The sequence below is a fragment of the Lolium perenne genome, chromosome 2 (assembly GCF_019359855.2).
Source record: "Lolium perenne isolate Kyuss_39 chromosome 2, Kyuss_2.0, whole genome shotgun sequence".
Taxonomy (NCBI): Eukaryota; Viridiplantae; Streptophyta; class Magnoliopsida; order Poales; family Poaceae; genus Lolium; species Lolium perenne.
Window position 1 is genome coordinate 289,945,160 of NC_067245.2, and position 22,325 is coordinate 289,967,484.

The window sequence follows — 22,325 nt, forward strand, 5'->3', positions numbered from 1 at the left end:
ATACCTTTGTATCTTTATTTTATTGCATTGTTGTGCCAAGTAAAGTCTTTGATAGAAAAGTTGATACTAGATTTGGATTTCTGCGCAAAAACAGATTTTTAGCTGTCACGGTTTTGAGTTTTTCTCTCTGTAGAAAAATCTAAAAATCCTGAAAAAATTCATGAGTAATCCTCAGATATGCACGTAACTTTCATTCAACTGGAGCTTTTCCATCTGAGCATTTCTAAGTGCCTCGAAAAAATTCGTCTTTACGGACTGTTCTGTTTTGACAGATTCTGCATTTTATTTCGCATTGCCTCTTTTGCTGCGTTTGAGTGGGTTTCTTTGCTCCATTAAATTTCAGTAACCTTGGGTAATGTCCAGAAGTGTTGGGAATGATTGTGTCCTTACTGAACATGTGAATTTTTGATTATGCACTAACCCTCTAATGAGATTGCTTTGACTTTGGTGTGAAGGAAGTTTTCAAGGATCGAGAGAGTAGGATGATATAATATGATCAAGAAGAGTGAAAAGTCTAAGCTTGGGGATGCCCCCGTGGTTCATCCCTGCATATTTCGAGAAGACTCAAGCGTCTAAGCTTGGGGATGCCCAAGGCATCCCCTTTTTCATCAACAACTTATCAGGTCACCTCTAGTGAAACTATATTTTAATTCCGTCACATCTTATGTGCTTTATTTGGAGCATCTATGTGCTTTTATTTTCGTTTTGTTATTTTCATTCTCTGAATAAATCGGATCCTAACATGCTTGTGTGGGAGAGAGACACGCTCCGCTTTTTCATTTGAACACTTGTGTTCTTCGTTTTATTTTTCATGTTCATGGCGAAAGCTGAAAGCCGCAGCACTTATTGTTATTTGGTTGGAAACAGAAAATGCTTCATGTGGTAGTTGGTATATTGTCTTGAATAATTTGATACTTGGCAATTGTTTGAGCTCTCAAGTAGATCATGTTTAAGCTCTTGCATCATGTAGTTTAAACTTATTAGTGGAGAACTACCGTAGAGCTTGTTGAAATTTGGTTTGCATGATTGGTCTCTCTAAGGTCTAGATATTTTCTGGTAAAAGTGTTTGAGCAACAAGGAAGACAGTGTAGAGTCTTATAATGCTTGCAATAGGTTCTTATGTAAGTTTTGCTGTACCGGTTTATACTTGTGTTTGCTTCAAACAACCTTGCTAGCCAAAGCCTTGTACTGAGAGGGAATGCTTCTCGTGCATCCAAAACCTTGAGCCAAAACCTATGCCATTTGTGTCCACCATAACTACCTAATATGTGGTATTTTTCTGCCATTCCAAGTAAATACTTCATGTGCTACCTTTAAACAATTCAAAACTTTATTACTCCTTATTTGTGTCAATGTTTTATAGCTCATGAGGAAGTATGTGGTGTTTTATCTTTCAATCTTGTTGGACAGACTTTCACCAATGGACTAGTGGCATATACATCCGCTTATCCAATAATTTTGCAAAAGAGCTAGCAACGGGGTGCCCAGCCCCAATTAATTAACTTTCATTAATAATTCTCTTCACATGTTTTGCCCTGATTTATCAGTAAGCAACTTAATTTTGCAATAGACACTTCTCCATGGTATGAGAAATGTTGGAAGGCACCCGAGGATTCGGTTAGCCAGGGATTGTGAAAGCAAAAGGTTGGGAGGAGTGTCATCTATAAATAAAACTAAAATACATGTGTAAACAAAAGAGAAGAGGGATGATCTACCTTGCTGGTAGAGATAACGTCCTTCATGGGAGCCGCTCTTTGAAAGTCTGTTTGACAAGGGGGTTAGAGTGCCCACTACCATTTGTTGACAACAACAAAACCTCTCAAAACTTTATTTTTATGCTCTCTTTATGATTTCAAAACTTGAAAAGCTGTAGCACATGATTTAATCCCTGCTTCCCTCTGCGAAGGGCCTTTTTTTTACTTTATGTTGAGTCAGTTTACCTACTTCGTTCTATCTTAGAATCAAACACTTGTGTCAACTGTGTGCATTGATTCTTACATGCTTGCTTATTGCACTCATCATATAACTTTGTGTTGAAAATTATCCATGAGATATACATGTTGAAAGTTGAAGGCAATTGCTGAAACTTAAATCTTCCTTTGTGTTGCTTCAAAACCTTTTATTAAGAATCTATTGCTTTATGAGTTAACTCTTATGCAAGATTTTTTTATGCTTGTCTTGAAAGTACTATTCATGAAAAGTTTTTGCTATATGATTCAGTTGTTTAGTCATTATCTTTTTGTTAGCAAACTATAGACCATTGCTTTGAGTCACTTCATTCATCTCATATGCCTTACAATAGTATTGATCAAGATTATGTTGGTAGCATGTCACTTCAGAAATTATTCTTTTTATTTTTTACCTACTCGAGGGCGAGTAGGAACTAAGCTTGGGGATGCTTGATACGTCTCCAACGTATCTATAATTTCTTATGTTCCATGCTAGTTTTATGACAATACCTACATGTTTTATTCACACTTTATAATGTTTTTATGCATTTTCTGGGACTAACCTATTAACAAGATGCCACAATGCCAGTTCCTGTTTTCTGCTGTTTTTTATTTCAGAAAAGTTGGTTTACAAATATTCTCGGAATTGGACGAAACAAAAGCCCACGGCCCTATTTTCCACGGAGTGTTCCAGAAGACCGAAGAAGAGTCGAGGAAGGCCAGCAGGGGGCCCACCCCATAGGGCGGCGCGGGGGGCCCCACAGCCGCGCCAAGATGTTGGGAGGGAGCCCCCTGGCTCCCCCGACGCTGCCCCTTCGCCTATTTATTCCTTCATCCCTAAAAACCCTAGCACCGAGAGCCAAAATACCAGAACAGTTCTAGAGACGCCGCCGTCAACCCTATCTCGGGGGGTTCAGAAGATCTCCTCCGGCACCCTGCCGGAGAGGGGAATCATCACCGGAGGGCTCTACATCACCATGCCCGCCTCTGGACTGATGCGTGGGTAGTGCATCCTTGGACTATGGGTCCATAGCAGTAGCTAGATGGTTGTCTTCTCCTATTGTGCCATCATGTTTAGATCTTGTGAGCTGCCTATCATGATCAAGATCATCTATTTGTAATGCTACATATTGTGTTTATTGGGATCCAATGAATATGGAATACTATGTCAAGTTGATTATTGATCTATCATATATGTTGTTTATGATCTTGCATGCTCTCCGTTGCTAGTAGAGGCCCTGGCCAAGTTGATACTTGTAACTCCAAGAGGGGGTATTTATGCTAGATAGTGGGTTCATGTCTCCATTGAATCTGGGGGAGTGACAGCAACCCCTAAGGTTGTGGATGTGCTATTGCCACTAGGGATAAAACATCAATGCTTTATCTAAGGATATTTGTATTGTTTACATTACGCACATTACTTAATGCAATTGTCTATTGCTTGCAACTTAATACTGGAAGGGGTGCGGATGCTAACCCGAAGGTGGACTTTTTAGGCATAGATGCATGCTGGATGGCGGTCTATGTTCTTTGTCGTAATGCCCTAAGTAAATCTCATAGTAGTCATCATGATATGTATGTGCATTGTTATGCCCTCTCTATTTGTCAATTGCCCAACTGTAATTTGTTTACCCAACATGTTATTTATCTTATTGGAGAGACACCACTAGTGAACTGTGGACCCCGGTCCATTCTTTTACATATGAAATACAACCTACTGCAATCATTGTTCTCTTTTGTTTTCTGCAAGAAAACATAATTTTCCACACCATACGTTTAATCCTTTGTTTTCAGCAAGCCGGTGAGACTGACAACCTCACTGTTAAGTTGGGGCAAAGTATTTTGATTGTGTTGTGCAGGTTCCACGTTGGCACCGAAATCCCTGGTGTTGCGCCGCACTACACTCCTTCACCAACAACCTTCACGTGATCTTCATCTCCTACTGGTTAGATAACCTTGGTTTCTTACTGAGGGAAAACTCGCTGCTGTATTCATCATACCTTCCTCTTGGGGTTCCCAACGGACGTGTGCTTTACCGTCACAAGCACACCTAAGGTAGCAAAATCGGCTTCCACCGATAGCAACGCCAGACGCCCAAGGTAGCAGTACCCTGAACCGGCAGCAACAACTCCTGAAGTCACGCAGGGTTGCCGCATGTAGCACCTCAGTTGGGAGCGCGCAAGCTGGAGGTGTTTGCCGTGCGGATGGAGGTGAGACGCGGAGCCGTTCAGCCGGAGCGGTAGCAGACATCGCGGCGGATGACTTCGGGTCGAGCAATGGTGCAGCGACGGAGGGAGTCCATGGTTGCGCGCCTTGCAGCGCTGGTGGCAAGAGCCATGGTGGCACGGGTGGTGGGGCGCGGGGAGGATCAGCGAGAGGAACAACCATGGCAGCGCGGAAGGTGCGGTGGGAGGGCCGTGGCTCCATCCTGCGGCGGAAACCGGTGGGGAAATGACTCGGCGAACAACGGCACAGCGAAGGCGTGGGCTAAGTGGCTGGGAGCAGGGTGAGGTGGGCAACATCGGCGGCGTGAACTCCTCTGCATCCCCCCCCCCCCCCCCCCCCCGCCCCCGCGTGCAGGAGCGGTGCGCTTCAGAGTTTTGACCCACATGATTTGTTGCATCGGACGGCAACGCATGCGGGGCTGCGAGGGTGCCAACCCCAAGGGAACAGTATCATTTTCCTTGTTTGGGCTGTGTAAAAAGAAAAATTTTGGTGCTAAAACATAAGACTTTTTTAGACATATTTTGTCTTTTTACATCGATCAAAAAAATACGGTTTTTCATGAAACTGTACGAACTCATATAGATTGTTGAGATATACATGCGGTATTTTTTGTTGAATTTATTTTACAATTACAAATATGATTTTCGGATGGATGGAGCATACACACCTGAGAGCCGAATTAAATTTCCGCTCAGTATGATCCCACTAAAATAGGTGAATTCCTAGAGAATTTTGCTACATGTGAGAAAACCAGGTATTTCTGTTCGATGCAGTGCTATTAGTGCCACATTAATGGATGCACATTAATTTAATTCATGGTACATATCTCATTGACCTTCAATTCATCATTACCTCTGAATATATGTAGCTGGAAAAAAAGTGAAAATGTGCACTTGGATAGAGGTTTGTATTTTGTTTATAGAATTCAGGACATTTTGAAGAATCCAGACTTCAAATTCGCACCTCTCCAGAGTACTATGATCTTCTTATGATTGTATACTTACAGTATTAGAGTTCCATGTACCAGAGTTTTTATTTCTCCTGCTGCAATCGTAAAGTAAAGGGTTAAACTATGCATTCATGTTACATGAACTGATCTCAACTTTTCTCTTCCCTTCCTAGCTCTTATGTTAGAGCCATCTCTAACAGAGTCCGTAAACAACCGAAAACCCAATAATAGCTGCTAGTTTACGGTTCAATTTGAAAAGCGGCGCAGATCAGTCACCGTAAATAAGCTAAAACCGAAAAAAGTTTTCAGGCCAAGACCGAAAACCTAACTCGTCTTGTATTTGTAGGGGTCCAACGAGCGAACCGAACACGGCCCGAACGCAACCCCTAGTTTGTGCATGACGGAAATTTCACCTCATCCCAACCGCCACCGCCGCCACCGATCTGTGCGCCCTCACCGTTATCTGCGCCGCCGTCGCCTGATCTCAGCGGCATGAGTCTCGAATCGACCCCACCGGCCACCGGAGCTAGCTCGCAGCCCACGCCACCCTCTCACGTGGCCGTCGAAGCTCCTGCCACCCCCACCGACGTCGTGAACCTGGTCGCGTCCACGAGCTTCCTCAAGCGGCGGCACGTGGGAACGCACATCGTCCCGCAAGCAGGTTTTGCGGCCACCGATGTTGTCCCGGCGGTTCCCGGCTGGGCCAAAGGGGCCACCGCAGGCAAACCGACGACGGCGCCGGAGACATCATGTGCCAAATCGAAGTCTTTGGCGCCGAAGAGGACGATGTCGAAGACCACGAAGAGTCGTGGCGGCCCGGCCCCTCTCCAACCGCGTCGCCGCCGGCAGGTGCCAACGTGAACGACGCCCACCACGCGCTCGACGATGGGCCAACAAGGTAAAAATAAAATTCCAAGTCTAATTCGGTTTAATTTGTGACCAGAAATTGAGTCCGGTTTTTGGTAGGAACTGCAACGCCTCGTACATGGAGATGTTGGAGGAGGTTGGCATTGTCATTCCTCCACTCGAAGAGATGGGGAGGAAGACGACGATGAAGACGATGAAGGGGAAGACGGGGATGAAGATGAACGCGAGGAAGAAGGTGTGGTTGAGGTCGAGGCCAAAGGAAAGAGGAGGAGGAGGAGGAGAATGAAGAGGAGGAGGAGGAGAAGAAGAAGAGGAGCTTATAGTTCCGGAAGTAATTTTGGATCAGTATCGGTTGCATGAGGATATACCAGATTTTTGGAGCACAATTTGGAAGGGAGGGATTTTCTCAATTGTACTATAAGCACTGATTTAGCTCCTTGCCTGATGTGGGGATTTTTAAATGGATTTGGAAGAGCAGGGTTATACTGAGAATAAATTTTTTTTGCTTGGCTATTGGTCAGTGATAGGCTCAATACAAGGGATATGCTTAGAAGGAGGCACTGGAATATTGCCGATGATCCCTTTTGTGTGCTCTGCCCAACACATGCCACTGAGGATAGGATGCATTTGTTTTTTCAATGTAATTTCAGTGCAAGGATTTGGAATTATCTTCAGATTGAATGGGAGCCTGAAACCTACTTTGGAAGTAATTGTTACAACTGCAAGACGGAAATTCAATAAGCCTTTCTTTTCTGAGGTGGTGATTATTGCTCTTTGGCATATTTGGAAGCAGAGAAATGAGGCCATTTTTCAGGGAGTTATGCCTTCTTTTAGGAGTTGGAAGTATCATTTTATGTTAGATCTCTCTTTGCATAAGCATAGGGTGAATGAGAAGCATGTTCATAGCCTGTCAAGATAGATTGACTCTCTCTTGTGATTTTGTTTTTTTTATAGTTGTTTGTAAATATTTGTACAGTGGTTTTTTTTTGTTATAATAAAATACTGCGGGGCTCAAGCCTTACAGTTTATGCTCAAAAAATAGTAAGTTGTAATTTAGGTTTTTTAAAATATCACTAATACTTAAGTTAATGATAATATGATAAATTGTGGGGCTCAAGCCTTACAGTTTATTCACTTACTAAATAGTTATTATTTATTTTTGAAACTTAACTAATTATTGAATTCAAATTGTATTTTGGATAAAAGAAAATACATAATTAATAAAGGTTAAAATAATTGAATTTTTATTTTGGCAAACATTTTCATAGTATATTTTTATTAGATAGATTTTTTTGAGAATTTTATATCTCATTTATATTTTTATGAGCTAAAATGAATTTTATATATTCTTGCAAAGTTTCAGTAATATTCTGGATTTTGAATTAAAGAACAAATACTAAACATACCGGGCAAAACCTAACCATGGTCACTGACTAGTGGGGTCTGGTCCAGGTCAGCTGCCTCGTAGGTAGTTGACCGAGTCAAAGTGGTCAACAGGTCCCACTGCCACGTTGACATCACCGGCGGCTTGATGCCGGTGAGTTAGAACGCGACGGTGACGCCGATTTCGGGCTCCCCGGGATGGTCTACTACATGTTTCTGGACCCCCTCGACCTACTGATCACGATGGTGGTGATGGTTTACCGAAATACTCACCGGAGCATCGCTGGAGAAGGAATCTGCGGCGGTGCTACTCCGGCCAAACGGCTAACTCGAAATAGGGATGATGCTGGGAAGCGAGAGTTGGCTCTAATGATGCGCAAGCTCACCATGAAGTTGATGGTGCGGTCGAAGACGTCAATTGCCGCCGGAGTTGAGCTCTATTTCACCATTACCGGCTATGTACTGAGAAAGGGAATCTTCAAATTCGCATCGCCTTGGCCTCTCCTTGATGCTGGGCTCCTCCCAGATGATCTCCGTGTCGAGGCGCCGGAGGTTGGGGTGGCCTGGATCGCCGTGTTCTTCCTCGACACGGGCTATAGGGAGTGGAAGAATGCGAGAGATAGAGGATGGTTGAGAGAACGAGGAATGGCGGAGTGGTTTCAGGGTTTCGCTGCGAAGCTCCAGACATATTTATAGAGCTTTGCGAGGTCGGATTGGTAAGTTCACCGTCGGCGACGGCCGAGATGTGGCGGGGTCGTTGATACTGCAAACAAGCACGGAAACGAGAAGAATTGGGTGTGGTTCTGAGATAATGGGCAACGTCCAGGTCGTCCTTATCGTCGACGAGGGACGTAGCCGGAGCACTTCGTCGTGGTGTCGTCCGAAGAAGAAGACTTCGCTTTTCTGCTCCCTTTAAACGAAACCGTAAGTGGATTTGGGTTGGGATGCTTCTGGCGTTGTTGGCTTGCTCCTGGGACTGGTTACTGGTTGCTGTTGGGCTGCGATGGCCTGGTAAGGTAAGTAAGCACCTTTTTCTATTTCTGTTTTTATTTTCTGTTTTCTATTTTGTTGTTTGAATTCATATTTGAATTTTGGTTATACTTGCAGGCTCTTAACTATTTGAATTCCACTAAGGTTTGATAATAATGATTACTACATCTTTTTGTTGTTCAAAACAATATTTAATATTTGATTAAATTAGTGTTCTTGTGAGGGTCATTCAAATTTAAATAGACATGAATTTATGTGTTCATTTCAATTCCTTTTTATTTAAGAACCAAATATGTTTAAGTGATTTGAAATTTATGATATTTTCATGGTGAACATACTATTAGGTTTTGTTAAAGTGCTTAACAATATTGGTTGCTCATATGTATTTTAATTATGGCTAGAATTTAAAATAAAGTGTTAATGAAGATGATGTTAGGGTCATGATTTTATGTGCCAATTATTTATAAGGCATGGAAATTTATTTAGGTTTATTTTAAAATCCTTGCTATTGATTGATCAACTAATTATGTACTAGTACTTGAGTTTAGGCTATGGTCTTAGGGTTTACTTCGGATCTACAAGTTAGGGTTTAGGCACATGTTCTATATGGTATGATCTAGGGTTTCCCTTATACTTATCAATTGAGGCAGTAAGGAAATAGGAAAGTGGTCTAGGGTTCTGGTTATGCTCCACTAACAGAATATGGCTATCACCTCCAAGATTAAAGGTTGGTTTGAACAAGTAGGATTTAATACTACTATAGTATTCTCTAGGATAGACATGGCTATGGTTAGCATCTATAATCTCTCTCACTTCAAAATGTCTTGGAATATCCTAAGGTCCTACCCCAGAGATGATGATATGATCCTCTAAATATATGGTTTACCTAGGAATTCTACCTTGGTATCTTCTGTAGCTTGTTCTTCAGGAAATCTGACAAACCTGCATCTTGTGGTATGCCTCCACCTTCTAGCTTCTTCATCTTGATCCTAGCTAATGTATGGGTGGTCTCAAAATTTTGATTTCCTTATAACATGGTACTCGATGATCAATGGATGAAGGGTGTGGCTCCTTTTATAGGCTTGGGCAAGCTCTAGTATCATGACACATAGGTGGATGACTCTTGTTTTGGTTTGATGAGTAAGGTGCTTGGTTGTCATGCCCTTATCCATAGCAATCCTTTGAACATGAGGTGGCATAGCTTGGAATGCAAGTCATGTAGATATTTTCATCTTATGTGGCATGAATATTATCCTCTCATATGATTTGTTTTTGGATATCCAAGTGGCATTTGTTTGTATAACAATTGTTTAGTTGCTCATCACGTCTACCACATGGTTCCAAGTGGCATTTGTAACTAGATGTATTATGAATGCTTTTATACTTGTGAATAATGCACCATATCATATATGATTGGATTTGTGTTATAATATTGGTCAAAGGTCAAGGTTGAGGGTTATTCCTCACTTTTGGATAGTTGGTGTTTGATTTCACTAAGGCATGATCATATGAGTTTCAAAATACTCATAGTTAGTTTTATTCAAATAGTTTAAACTATAATTCGTAATGGAAACGGATTTAGTTTTATGATATCCCATATATTTAATAAGTTGTGATTTAAATAAGAATGTGTGACTTTTATGCACTTTAGACCTTGTGGTTTACCTTATTTGGTAATAAGTTTAGAAGTGAATTAAATTACACACAAAGGTAGTTGCTAACTTTTAAGTGTTAATAAGTTGGGGTTTGATTCTTAAAGAATGTGTTGTTGTAAGGAATACCATGCTATGCTTCCTTTATAGGATCTGGTATTTAATCCTCACTTAAGGTGTTGTGATAGTAAAGCTAATCTCATTTGATCTAGTCCATAGATCAAATCATCTCTACCCAAAACAAGGTTTTAGCAAAGATCACAGTGAAGTTTATAGCGCTTGACTTGATGATCTACTTTAATTCCAGCAAGTCAAGTGAAACTTCAGTTACTGTGACAAGTTTTATTTGAAAGCGCGAAAATTGCCCGGATTTTCTATGCATGAATGCAATGCACACTCCGGTGTTCTCTCATTTTGTAGCCTCTAAACCTAGGATATTACATGGAAGGAGGCCACGGCGGAGATCACAGAGAGACGAATACTAGCTCGTGAAGGGGCAAGTGGTGGTGCATCGGCTATGCATGGAGGTGGTGGTGATGAAGGTGACGACGGTCCTATCTCCATTTGATGCATGTGGTCAGAGGAGATGGTGAGGAGATGCAACAATTTTTTGCTATGAACTTCACGATTTGCTATGATTGTGTCGTGGTGATTTGATGTAAAACTATGAACTATGCATCACTTGTTTGCATTTGTAGTTTGATATGCCGATTTTGTGAAAAACCCTGCGTTTACGAGTTTGGAAGTTGTTGGCCCGTAAATCAAAACTGTAAAACATAATATTTTGTTTAACCATTTTGGATTATGAGCTCTGTTCCGCGCCACCTCTTTTTCGACCCGTAAGCATGAGTTCGGTAAACTGAACTCGCGCTTTGCTTTTTAGTTCGTGTTTTCGGGCTGTTCTGTTAGAGATGCTCTTGTATATTAACTAGGATGGTCAAAATATATAGTCATGCCACGAGGACCCCATAGAGGGCCATTTAACTACCCATTGGTTGAATATTGCAATTTTTCATATTCTTTAACTATCGGCAGGGAACATTACCATTATTTTGGATTATATACCATCTGGATGAACTTCAGATAATCTTCTTAGAAGAATGGCAACAACCTTAATGAAAGGATTCCCTAACTGGTTTTGGTGTAGATCACAACATAACTAACATAATAATCGTTTGTTTGAGTTATATAGATCTATTCGAAGATGGCACAAAAAGATTCTGAAGTGAAAGAGCAAAGTTAGGAGGATGGTTGTATCCCCAGCCCACCAGAGTTCAAACCCCAGGTTTGACATCTGTGTGTCTCATAAAGGCGGAATATTCATTCAGTGGGAGGCGACGTTCCCGTCGACAGCGAGGCGCCTGTGGTGACTTCGTCAATTTCAAGATCCAATCCGCCGGCTCAGTCTTCCGAAGGTGCTCATAGGGGTAGGGTGTGCGTGTGTGCGTTCATAGGGGTGAGTGTATGCGCGTGTATGTGAGCGTCTGCGTTTGTACTGTGTTCCTCAAAAAAAAAAAAAAAGACGGTGTTCCGACTCTTTCATTTCGTTTTAGTCTGTCATACGAAAACCATACTATCAGGAGGGTGTCGGCTTTGGAAGGTAAGGTTGAAATCAAGTTCACCTAGCATTCCCAAGATGTCGCCGAGATAACCGTCTCCAATCTGACCCTACGCTTTGCCTAGGACCGGCAGTACTAGTGTTGTCACCAGTAGTATTTCTCTCTCCGAGGAGCGGCGCCGCCGGTGCCTCTACCAGCCTACCACGTACAATATTACCGGGGCCTTTGGGCTAGCCTAACGACCATAAACCATACTGAAGCGCCTGTAGCCGCGTTCAGAATGCACCAGATGATGCTACTGCAACTCAAATCTAGTGATGATACTTCTGTCCTTTGATTATTGTCCATGCCCTGCAAAATTATGTGTCACTTGATGAATGATTGATTGATACAATTAACAGCAAAAGAATTTACTAATGCTGATAAATATTCATGATTATCCAGTGAGACCTTACCCTTTTGATTATACAGTTATATCACAGTAGAGTTGCTCCATTGGAATTACGTAAGTATGTTCAAATGTAGAAATGACATTACTGCATTACAAAACCTCATTGTTCACCTGTAGAGCTGCTCCATTAGAACTATTAAAGCGACTTGGTGATTCAAAACCAGTGAGGATAACCTAATTGTTGCATCCGCCCGCTCTCGTACTTGTACACCAAGACCATATGGCCCACCAATACAAAATGTGAGCCTTGATGATCCCTAAACATTTGGAGAAACATATTATCCGCACGTATGTTCTCCCAAGGAAATTCCAGCAGTGGGAACTTTAACATTAATTAGTTGACAACCAAACTATATGATATTTTTTCGATAAAGGCGTTTTATTACTCATAAGTTGCGAAGATAAAATTTCAAGAAGCTTACATCCAGCCTCTACATAGCTAAGATGTACACAGCCACAACCAAACTATCTGGTGAACCAAAGCGAGCATACCGTGCTGCCAGCATCCCCAATCAGATCAGCTATCTGCTCAGACATGACATCCTTCCCGTTTTCATCCAACACAACAACCTAATCATGCAGACTAACATCAGAAGCAAAATTTTCTTACTTATAGAGATAAACCTAATGGATGGTGAACTATTTATCAGTTAAAAACAATAGGATACTGAAACATACAAAATCTTCAGCCTTGAGCTGCTGCATCATAGACGTGTCTTCCGCTTCGATTTGCACCTTAACGTCACTGAAAAGTGAAAACAGAAGGATACCAGAGGCCATCATCAACAATCGACTTCATCAGGAACAATTTATGAAACATGTCACATCAGCAGGAAAATAAGAACTTCCCATTTTCTGATGACGCGTAGAAAGGAAATAATATAACGATAGCATGCATATAGGTTTCTACCCAGCAGTGCAATATAGTCTCAGGGGGTTTACTGATCATTATCTTCGTAGCATCACACAGTATTGTCCTACCTTGTAAGTTTTGGGTTGGATTTGATAAGGATGTCTTCAACAGCGCAATAGTGACCAAGCTTCTCCTTGTATTCTTCAACAAGAAGTTGTGTACCTTGAGATCTCTTCTTGCCGACTGTTAGCACACGCATAGGCATTGTTCTCTACATGCATAGACCAACACCAACAGAGTTAAAACTAGATCTTACCACACACATTTGGCCAATATACCAGCTACACAACACGACCCTTATATCTACACGAAAGACAAAGCTACAAGTATGCATGGGCCGTCGATAGGTTCACAATCATAAGATGATATACAACAGAAGTACAGTCTACAGATTACATAATGTGTATCTCTGAATTCTGAAAGCATTTTCGTTTTTTTGCTTACCTTATTCACTTAAATTCTACTGTTGAAGGTAAGTCCAGCACGAACAATCAGAGTTTGACTGTACTACCGGAGAAAGAAAAATGCAAAATCGTGTGATTTTCCGTAAGGATAAACGAACAGATAACAACAATGAGAGGCTGTTCGAGGTCCTTACCACAGATTGTCCCGTGTATTTGGACCTCCTGCCTCGGGGAGCTGAAGAACAACCGAGAACAGCTGATATTAGAGAAAAATATAAAGATATGGTAAGATTCTGGGGACAGCTAAACTCGAGAAAGAGCAAAACGGGAAATGGAAGAGGGGTTCGACGTTCGAGGTTGTACTAGGAGGAGGAGGACGACCGGGCGCACCCCTGTTCTTGCTGGGGGAAGGGTTGAGCCCGCAGCGGCAGGTCCATGGCAAGACCCCCATCGAGGACACGGAAGGGCGGGAGAGAGAGGCTTGCGAAGTGGTGGCGGGTGACTGGTTGGATGGGGTGCACGCCGCCGTCTGCTGGGAAGAAGAAACCAGTTCAGAAAGGCGTCTTCCTCTGGTAAAAACGTACTTCTGGCGTCTCGTGTAGTAGCAGTGACAGACTGACAGTGTCGACTCCACTTGGAGATAAAAGTATAAGAGGTCCTCGAGATTTATGTATATCAAACAAAATTCAAACATATTTTTCTAAAAAAATACGATTCGAAATTCAAAACAACAGTCTCCTGCGCAGAAATCCTAACACTATCATCAGCGCATCCTGCGCAGAAATCCTAACGCCAGAAACAACTTCGTTCAGATCGACAAGAGAAGTCTGCTACTTCAGGTGGAAATATTCCAGTATACTAACTACCGGTGGCTCATGAAAACGAAAAGCGTGATCTTCTCGTCGACATAGGTGATTTACAGCTTTACTTCGCTCTCGTCTCGCCGCCATATAGAAACATCTTCAGTTCAGGGGGGGCTGAGATATGACCTAAATCCAGTCGTGAGCTGTCCAAATTCAGCTCAATTGCCTGCATGACCAACACATCTCAGCTTTATTTTCCGATATAACAGAGCCCTTGTTCGATCCGTAGGTGTATTCGATAGTTTGTTTGTTGATCTGCTCATAAGCATATGCCATGAGCCCATGACTACATGGCAGCAGGACCCTTGTACAAGCATCCTTCAAGTCCTCGAGCCGCCTTCCACGCCGCCCACGTCCCATGTCCGTGCACGCCATGTCTAAGTTGTGTGTACAACAAATTGACAAAACAGTATGGTGGTGGCGTGCAAGTAGTTATCCATACAGCCACAAATATACATTTCAAATAATGTGTAAGAGAGAAAAGATCCAACATCAATCATATCTTCAGTCTTGAGGAAAAACCCTAGCCGCCTCCGGGTCGCTCTCGGGCGACTCCGAGGCGACCCCCGTGCCACCGCCAGAACCCCCTCCTCCACCTCGCCCCCTGCCCCCGCCATCGCCGGATGAGGTCACCCCGCGGCGGACGGAGGCGGCGGGGAGCACCTCCCCTGTTTGTTTCCCCCAAAATCCAAATCCCACCGTGCTCACCTCCCTTCTGTGTGCCCTGTGCGCCGCAGGCTTCGGTCGTGCTCCGCATCGGCGCCCCTGCTCCTCCGCCCCTCGGCGGTGCTTCCTCCCCAGGCCTGCTGCCGCTGCTCACCATGCTGGTGCGCACGGCCCCTTCCGCGCCGGCGGCGGCTGGTCTTGCACGCCGTGGCCACTCCTTCGTCCTGGCTCGACGCCCTGCTGGGAGGCGATTTTGGTCCTCCGCCCCGATGGATCTGGCCGTGAAGGCCACGGGTCTGGACCAGGGCCTGCCGGCTGCCCTCCCGTCCAGGTTGGACCCTCGGTTCGTCGGCTGCTGCATGTCCTTGTGGCCCGTGTCCACCCTCGTGCAGTGGTTTCCTGAGTGGGGGAGGTCGGCCTGTCGCGACGCTCTCGCGGCGGACAGCCGTGTCTCCTGCCCCCTCGCCGGCCCTTGGCTCGTGTCCTTCGGGGCGAGGTCGCTGTCATGGTGGCGCAGACTGAGCTGCCTAGACGTCATGGGGTGGCCTCGGCTTGTGTTGCCCTTCGACCACGGGGTCGGCACACCGGTGTCGTCGCCCCAGTCTCGGCTATCCGACGCCCTTCGACTGAGCTTGGTCTCGGCGGCACAACGCCCCTCGGCTTCGCCGACGGCACACCGGTGTCGTCCCACGGTCTCGGCTATCCGACGCCCTTCGACCGTGCCAGGTGACGCTTCTTGGTGTGCTCATGTCTTGTGTCCACGTATTCTGCTACCTGTTCCTTTTGGCTGCTTGCCTTCGGTGCTGAGGCTCTCACCGGAGATCCTCCCCGGCGGTCGGCTCGAGGCCCTCGGAGTGGCGTCTTGTTGTGACCTTGCTCCGGTTCGAGCCTTGTGGCGCGACTCGACTCTGCATTGCCCGTCGACCACGGGGTCGGCACATCGGTGTCGTCGCCCCAGTCTCGGCTATCCGACGCCCTTCGACTGTGCTTGGTCTCGGTTCTGCAGGTCTTTCGTCGTCGCCCGTAGCTCGCCTTGCCAAGTCACGGTGGTCGTCCTTTGAGATGCTGGCCTCCCGGGGGCTTCGGTTGGCTTCGGATGCTAACCTCCCCCCTCCTTTGCCTCCCTTGTTTCTAGTTGCTTTTTTTTTCTGTTGTTTTGTACCCCCTGTAATTTCTTGGATCTGTTTGTAAGAACATGGGCCTGCCAGGCTACTTTCGATGGAATACAACAAGCGGTGGGGATCCCCCCCGTCAACCTCGAAAGAAAAAATTGCAAAAAAAAAAAATCAAAATTCAAGAGGTAGCAAAGCCAGAACACTCAATTCCTCAAACCAACATTGTCCTGCTCACAAAACCCCCAACGTTATCATAAGTACATCCCGAGAAAAGGTCAGCATGAATACTGCAAACATTTTCGTTCACAGCAAACAGGGCAATCTGCTTCGATTTAGGTAGAAATATCCGGGAAAACTACTTCAAGGGTTTGATCTCTGAACTTACATCTGAATACAGTTACTGTGCAGATGATCATATGGCCGCTATACCTTGTGGCCTTAAGCACAGTAGCACACCCAATGGTGGTATGGTAACATACCACCCTGCCCTGGACCCTTCTAATACTGTCTCAGGAAGACGAAAAGCGAGCCTCTAGATCCTTTTCCAAGCCGGATCTTCTCGTCGACGTAGGTGATTTCCAGCTTGACTTCGCTCTCGCCACCGTATTGAAACCCCAAGGAGCCTACCTTCAGTTCCGCGGGCTCAAAGATTACCTGAATCCACTTGCTGTCCAATACATTCAGCTTGCCTGCACGGCCAACAAAAAATTACAAGATCACTTGCACACTACCCGTGATCTTATATGTATGTCGTAGGTTGGAACAATGTAGGGCTTAAAGCCAGCAATAAACTTTTACTGCCAAGGTTATGCAAAATCTAAATCGAATGAGCGAAGAACCAACATGCGGTTTACCTTTCAAGGACACCGCACCGTCGAGACCAAAGACGGAGAAGGACAATTTGTTCCGGACTATGTCAGGGGCTTCCACCACCTGAACCATGTCGTTGGTTTTGAACACCAGACGGCCGAGGGGGGTCCGGTAAATCCCTCCGGGGGATGTCGGCACCGAGCAGTACACCACCTCCCACTCTGCTCAGGCACATCACACCAACACAAGAAACTTAATCAAGATGGCATGATGCAATGAATAAGATGCATCTTACACTACATCTCCCATTAATCTTGAGTGCACGCTACAAACAGAAGCATTACTATTTCACTTTGCAAGTCCTACATGTTGGATGGTTGCAAGGTATGCCATTTTTTTACATTGTGTCAGCGAGTTGCATAGCCACAAACACAACAGGGTATCAGATAAGATGCAAACTCTGTGTTTTTGTTGGCGAGAAAGGGCAGAATTTACCTCCGAATATAAGCGGGGACTTGACGGGTTCCTCGATGCAATACTTCGCCAGCTGCAGCGCGACATCCGCGACCTCCTCATGGCCTTCTTTCGGCAGCAGCACTCCCCTGTCAGTTCCCTTGACCTGTCGTTATGACGGTATCTGATAAGAGATCACACTGAAAATCGAAGCAAACTACTAATGCAAAACACCAACGATTGATTGAAGGTTCCTTTGCCCTATAGATGAACTGATAAAGTGATACACAGGCAGTGGAGCAAGGAGGAAACGAGAGGGGTTAGATGTGAACGTCACCTTGGAGAGGATGGAGTCCACGAGCTCCGCCGGTGCCCGGACGCCGGGGGCTGCGGCGAGGGAGCATCGGACGGAATGGACGCGCCGGCGGCGTGGCCGGTGGAGAGCGGTCAGTGGAGGTGTGGAGGAGGAGATGCGGACGCAAGAGGAGGGCGGAGCAGAGGCCGCCATTTCCTTCTGCCGTGTTGTGTGGCGCAGACGATAGCTAAACTGAAGCCCATTTCTCGTACTGTACTTTTTTTTTCTAGAAACGGTTTCTCTGGGTGTGAGACGCTGATATCGCTTTCCTTTTCTTTTTCGCACGAAGGTAATATAGCAATAAAAAAATCAATCTTGTAACCAGAATATTTTGTAGGTTAAAAATATTCCGAGGCGCTCAATTTTACTTCAGAAACGCAGAAACATAGCACCCACTTGAAGACACGCACAGAGCTTCTTTCAGTATACTCAGGGGTATGTATAACCAAAAATAGGATCTCATCTAATGGCTTTTCCGAGTTACAATAATGATATACATGGCAGAATCTGCACCTAAAAATCTCTAGAGAAACTAGTAAGAAGAATAAGGTGGTCCTAAAAAGTGTAACGTTCAGGGTTACAGTGGCCTGACATGAAGATTGGAACCACTCAATTACTGAAGCGAATGCCTTCTCCCTATTTTTCTATAACCAGCAATTGTCAATGAACCTGATGTCTTCTCCAATGTACAGATGTTTCTATAGCAATATATCTCCTGTAAATTCATGTATAGTTGTGGCTGTCGAGTGGTGTAGAATGAGCACCAGACTCCGGAGAGACTCAGAAGAGTGTGTAATTCGAGAACAGGTTCATGAGATTGTTCATGGATTCAGGGTAGAACTTCCTCGCAAACAGGTAGCATGGTCTCTTCACTCCATTCCATAAGCAAGGGTTATGTGTCTCAATTCTCTGTAACAACAAGGGGAAAAAAAGTCAAGTATTAGTTCCTTTTCTTCATCATCTCAAGTGTCGGTTAACCCCGCCAAAAAAGTGTCAGGTGAATATGCATAGAGAAATAGAGACGAGACCTGGCTATCACTTGTGACATGGTGGCTCATGTCAATTGACTGCAGACAAGATCAATGGATTGGAGTTAGAACCGTGGTATACATAAATGATGCAAGACAAACATATATAGAACAGAAGACAGAAACATACAGTTATATTCTTGAGGAGCTCATAACTGACATCCTGCGCCCGATAAGCTTTTGGATGCCACTTCCCTTCCGACCAGTCAACATGAGTCACAGACCAATTTGAGATTCCATGTGGATCCATCATCTGTTTCATGCAGATAAAACCGCATCAGAGGTGCCACAATAAGCTTAAAGATGATAAATTTCAACATATATAAGGCCGTCGTATACTGACATTGAATAGTGTTGGCAAATAATGCTCATCTGCATAGCAATTACGCCCATCTTCCATCCCTGGCTGCAAAGAGGCAACCCACATGTCATACATCTGAGCAGATAATGGTAAACTAGAGATAATGATTAGCACTAAAATCATTGATGTAAACCAAAAGGACTGATGTGCACTATAACTATTGAAGTAAACTAGGATATGATGTGCACTATAACTATTGACGTAAACTAGGATATGATGTGCACAAAATCATGGATGATAACTTTGTAAATTAACACATAAATATCTAAAAGGCTAAAACATAATAACAACCCATTATGAGAATTGTACTACTGAAAAAAGAGAGTAAAAATACATGGCATACCTTACAATAAAGCTTGAACTTAGTATAGTAAAGACTGTCCGCAATTGTCATCAATGCATGTTGGCGCTTGAGTGAGAACCACTGAAATATTAGAGATTTGTTGAAATGCATCTTTCCATATGAGTATAAATATCAACAAAATCGAGTAAAAGAGGAGGGTGGCTGCATTAATATTGTCTGGTAATAACAATTTGATTAAAGGCTTAAATTCAGAGAGAAAGTTGGCGTCTTTAAAAATGTATTGCACGAAATAGTTCAAGAGTGCGATTGGAAATATTTTAGATTTTGTTGGAGGTAGGGAGGATCCTGGACAATGGAAGGCACATCTTTGACCCATAAACTTAATACTAGGTAGTTTGGTACCTGTGAACCCTTCCTGAAGTCAGCCTCTCTAACCTCAGGTAACATATTTCTTGAATATCTAAAATTTCCATGTGGCCCAGGATCATAGAAGCTGACCAAAGGAACAGAGAAAATGTAAGCAGAAGAAATAGAAAACTCCGATATTACTGGTCACTGACAACATATGTAATGGTAAAAAAAAAAAGAAACCCCACTTAAAGCTTATTTTCTTTCAACCTTAAAGTCAGTTTAGGAATTAGTAAGAAAAAATGGAGTACTGAGACTAGTCCTTGAGAAGGAAATTGAGACCGCAATTAGACTTACGAGTCAATAAAACTGAGATTTGTTCCCATCAGATAGTCATAGACGTAGTCAAAGTTGTGCAAAGGCACGCAACTGCAACAACATACAAGAGTCAGCATCACACAGAATTTATCACCAAGGCAAACGGGATGGAAGCAAATTGTGATTGATTTGTCGACCTGTCAGAGAGCAGCACAAAATGCTGGTTGTCAATGTCTTGCAGAGCATTCGCCAATAACCTCCTCTCAGCATCAATCATAGAGATCGTACCCCATTGTACCTGCGACAAAAATAAAACGAACTGTCATCCAAGGCGGTCTTTAGCTTCTGACCACTGTTGCAATACACGATCTATCTATATGAATAAATGCCAAATACGATCAAGGACCAGCAGAGGAAATTTTCAAAAGCATAAACATAATGCTGAAATTAATTTGCAGTCTTGTATAGCCCGGTATTAAATGATACTATGGGCAGTACGTGCCCTGTTATAACAGCACTGAAGTGCTTGTGCATTATTTAAAGCATCATTACCTTATCACTGTGTACATCTCGACCAATAAACAAGGGACTGACATGTTCTGGCCTCTCCCTTGAGGCGTGAACATATATGGTATATCTTCCCTCGTGACCCTGCAGAAACAGAGGCAGAAGACATGAAACGAGAAACTTTGAGTAAAATGTGATGACATGGGAATTGTGGCATTGGTTCATAGACCGACAGTTCTACATGATGCTGTAAAATAGTCACGAAGTGTCATGACAGAAGGTTCAAATTTCAACGCGATACTTTGGACAATAAAAAAAGTACTGGTATAGCATGGTAATAGGAAATTAACAATGACTATATGGTATTAGCTAGGGGGCGAGGTGTAAACTGTAACGGCACAACAGATGTGCATCAAAGACCAAGCAATCAACTAACCCCTCTGATCCAAATTAGTTGTTGCGGGTCCAATGAACCTAGACAGATATTTTTCCTAAATCTATGGCAAGTAATTTGGGTCGGAAGGGAGTAGTAGATCTTGGTCATTAGCACTGCAAATGGTTATGTACTCAAACTATGAAGCTGTTGACGCCTTAGTGCTCCTTGATTGATGCATATATGTCGCAGTTTAATATACCTTTGGTTTTGGTTCTTTCTGTTCAGTTGGACGTGGTGAACTCTTTTGCCAATTTTATATACCTTGGGTTTTGTTTGACCAAAGGGAAGATGATGCTTGATGCAAGAGCCAGAGGGAAGAAGACAAGAATAAAAAGTACCTCGAAGAATTTCTCCCACAGTCTCTCGAAGGGCAGCGTGCCGGGGGTGAGGAACATGAAGGCGATTTTGGAGCTCCTGGAGGGAATAGCAGGCGTGAGGAGGATCTGCCTGAAGACGACGCGCGAGGCCCGCTCGTCGTCGGTCAACTCCCTGTCGGGCTGGGCGGGGAGCCAGTCCCGCATGGGGGACGCGTAATGCTGCGGCGGGTAGTGGTAGGCCCAGACGAGCGCGACGGAGACGAGCGCCGCCACGGCGAGCACCCACACGCGCCGCCGCGCGGACGCTCGCGGCGCGGCCTTCATGTCCCCGACGCCCGCCCGCAGGCCGCACGGGAGGTCAGCTCGGCTCAGATCGATCTCGGAACCGCGGCAGACGAATCGGCGACCAGCTGAGCAAAGAAAACCCGATTGCTCAAACTGGCGAAGCGGAGGGGGGAAACGGCTACCAATTGAAGCTAGGGTTCCTTACCGGCACGGTGGATGAATCAATCAGCTAAGAGCAAGCCTGGCTCGCCGCCGCCGCCGCCGTAGCAGGAAGCAGGAGAAGGGGCGATTTGGGGAGGGAAGGAATCCCGGTGGGGGAGGGGAGGAATAAATCGGAGGGGGGCGGCGCGGGGAGGAAGATGGATAGGGAAATTTGAAAGAATCAAGGGTGGGTTAGTTTGTTGCCTAAACAAGGGACATGGGAATTATGGAAGGTTTGGGCACCAGAGTGGACACCACATGCCATTTGTTTGTTTGTTTCAATCAAGAAGAGTAGTAAACGGCAGCCGAGCGTGGCAGATTTTGTTTGTTGTTTGGTAACTGATGCTGATGGCCGGCTCCCATTGGACTGGACGGCACGACGGGTGCACGGCAGGGCGGCACTTGGCAGGACGCCCAGGACCGGGATGACGAGGCGCGCGGCGTAGCAGCCGTTGGATCGGCCTGATCGGACGGTTCCAGATCGTTTGGAGACGTGGCCTCTGTGTTTGTTTGGTGGAAACCGTGGCTTGTCAAAATCAAATTCAATGCATTTATTTATTGCAAAATAGTGTCACGATTGTGAAGATCGGAAATACTATGCAAGTGTTCAAGAAG

General features: G+C 44.5%; 3 protein-coding genes across 6 annotated transcripts; all 3 read right to left on the reverse strand.

Annotated features, from left to right (window-relative positions):
• Positions 1–11,533: 11,533 nt before the first annotated feature.
• Positions 11,534–13,950, reverse strand: LOC127336304 (putative RNA methyltransferase At5g10620). 4 transcript variants are annotated; one of them, XR_007873248.2, is made up of 7 exons: positions 13,707–13,950; positions 13,538–13,599; positions 13,008–13,150; positions 12,705–12,771; positions 12,519–12,596; positions 12,031–12,283; positions 11,534–11,926 (listed from the first exon to the last, which is right to left on the reverse strand). XR_007873248.2 is itself a non-coding variant. In XM_051363099.2 (7 exons), exons 1-7 carry the CDS (start codon positions 13,792–13,794, stop codon positions 11,887–11,889), a joined length of 624 nt encoding a protein of 207 aa, XP_051219059.1. In that variant the 5' UTR covers positions 13,795–13,949; the 3' UTR covers positions 11,534–11,886. The 4 variants fall into 4 exon arrangements, 3 of the variants coding, with proteins under 3 accessions (XP_051219059.1, XP_051219061.1, XP_051219060.1); XM_051363099.2 differs by having other exon boundaries at positions 12,138–12,283; positions 13,707–13,949; XM_051363101.2 differs by having other exon boundaries at positions 12,138–12,283; positions 13,538–13,578; positions 13,734–13,948.
• A 2,308-nt stretch (positions 13,951–16,258) lies between these two features.
• Positions 16,259–17,805, reverse strand: LOC127336303 (probable plastid-lipid-associated protein 8, chloroplastic). The gene is made up of 4 exons (XM_051363098.2): positions 17,588–17,805; positions 17,293–17,416; positions 16,842–17,018; positions 16,259–16,676 (listed from the first exon to the last, which is right to left on the reverse strand). Exons 1-4 carry the CDS (start codon positions 17,756–17,758, stop codon positions 16,486–16,488), a joined length of 663 nt encoding a protein of 220 aa, XP_051219058.1. The 5' UTR covers positions 17,759–17,805; the 3' UTR covers positions 16,259–16,485.
• A 242-nt stretch (positions 17,806–18,047) lies between these two features.
• On the reverse strand, positions 18,048–21,991 carry LOC127336302 (glycosyltransferase BC10). The gene is made up of 11 exons (XM_051363097.2): positions 21,715–21,991; positions 21,246–21,634; positions 20,517–20,615; positions 20,162–20,262; positions 20,004–20,075; positions 19,701–19,791; positions 19,338–19,418; positions 18,977–19,039; positions 18,764–18,886; positions 18,634–18,672; positions 18,048–18,514 (listed from the first exon to the last, which is right to left on the reverse strand). The coding sequence occupies exons 2-11, from the start codon at positions 21,546–21,548 to the stop codon at positions 18,386–18,388; spliced, it is 1,101 nt and encodes a 366-aa protein (XP_051219057.1). The 5' UTR covers positions 21,549–21,634; positions 21,715–21,991; the 3' UTR covers positions 18,048–18,385.
• Between the last annotated feature and the right edge of the window lie 334 nt (positions 21,992–22,325).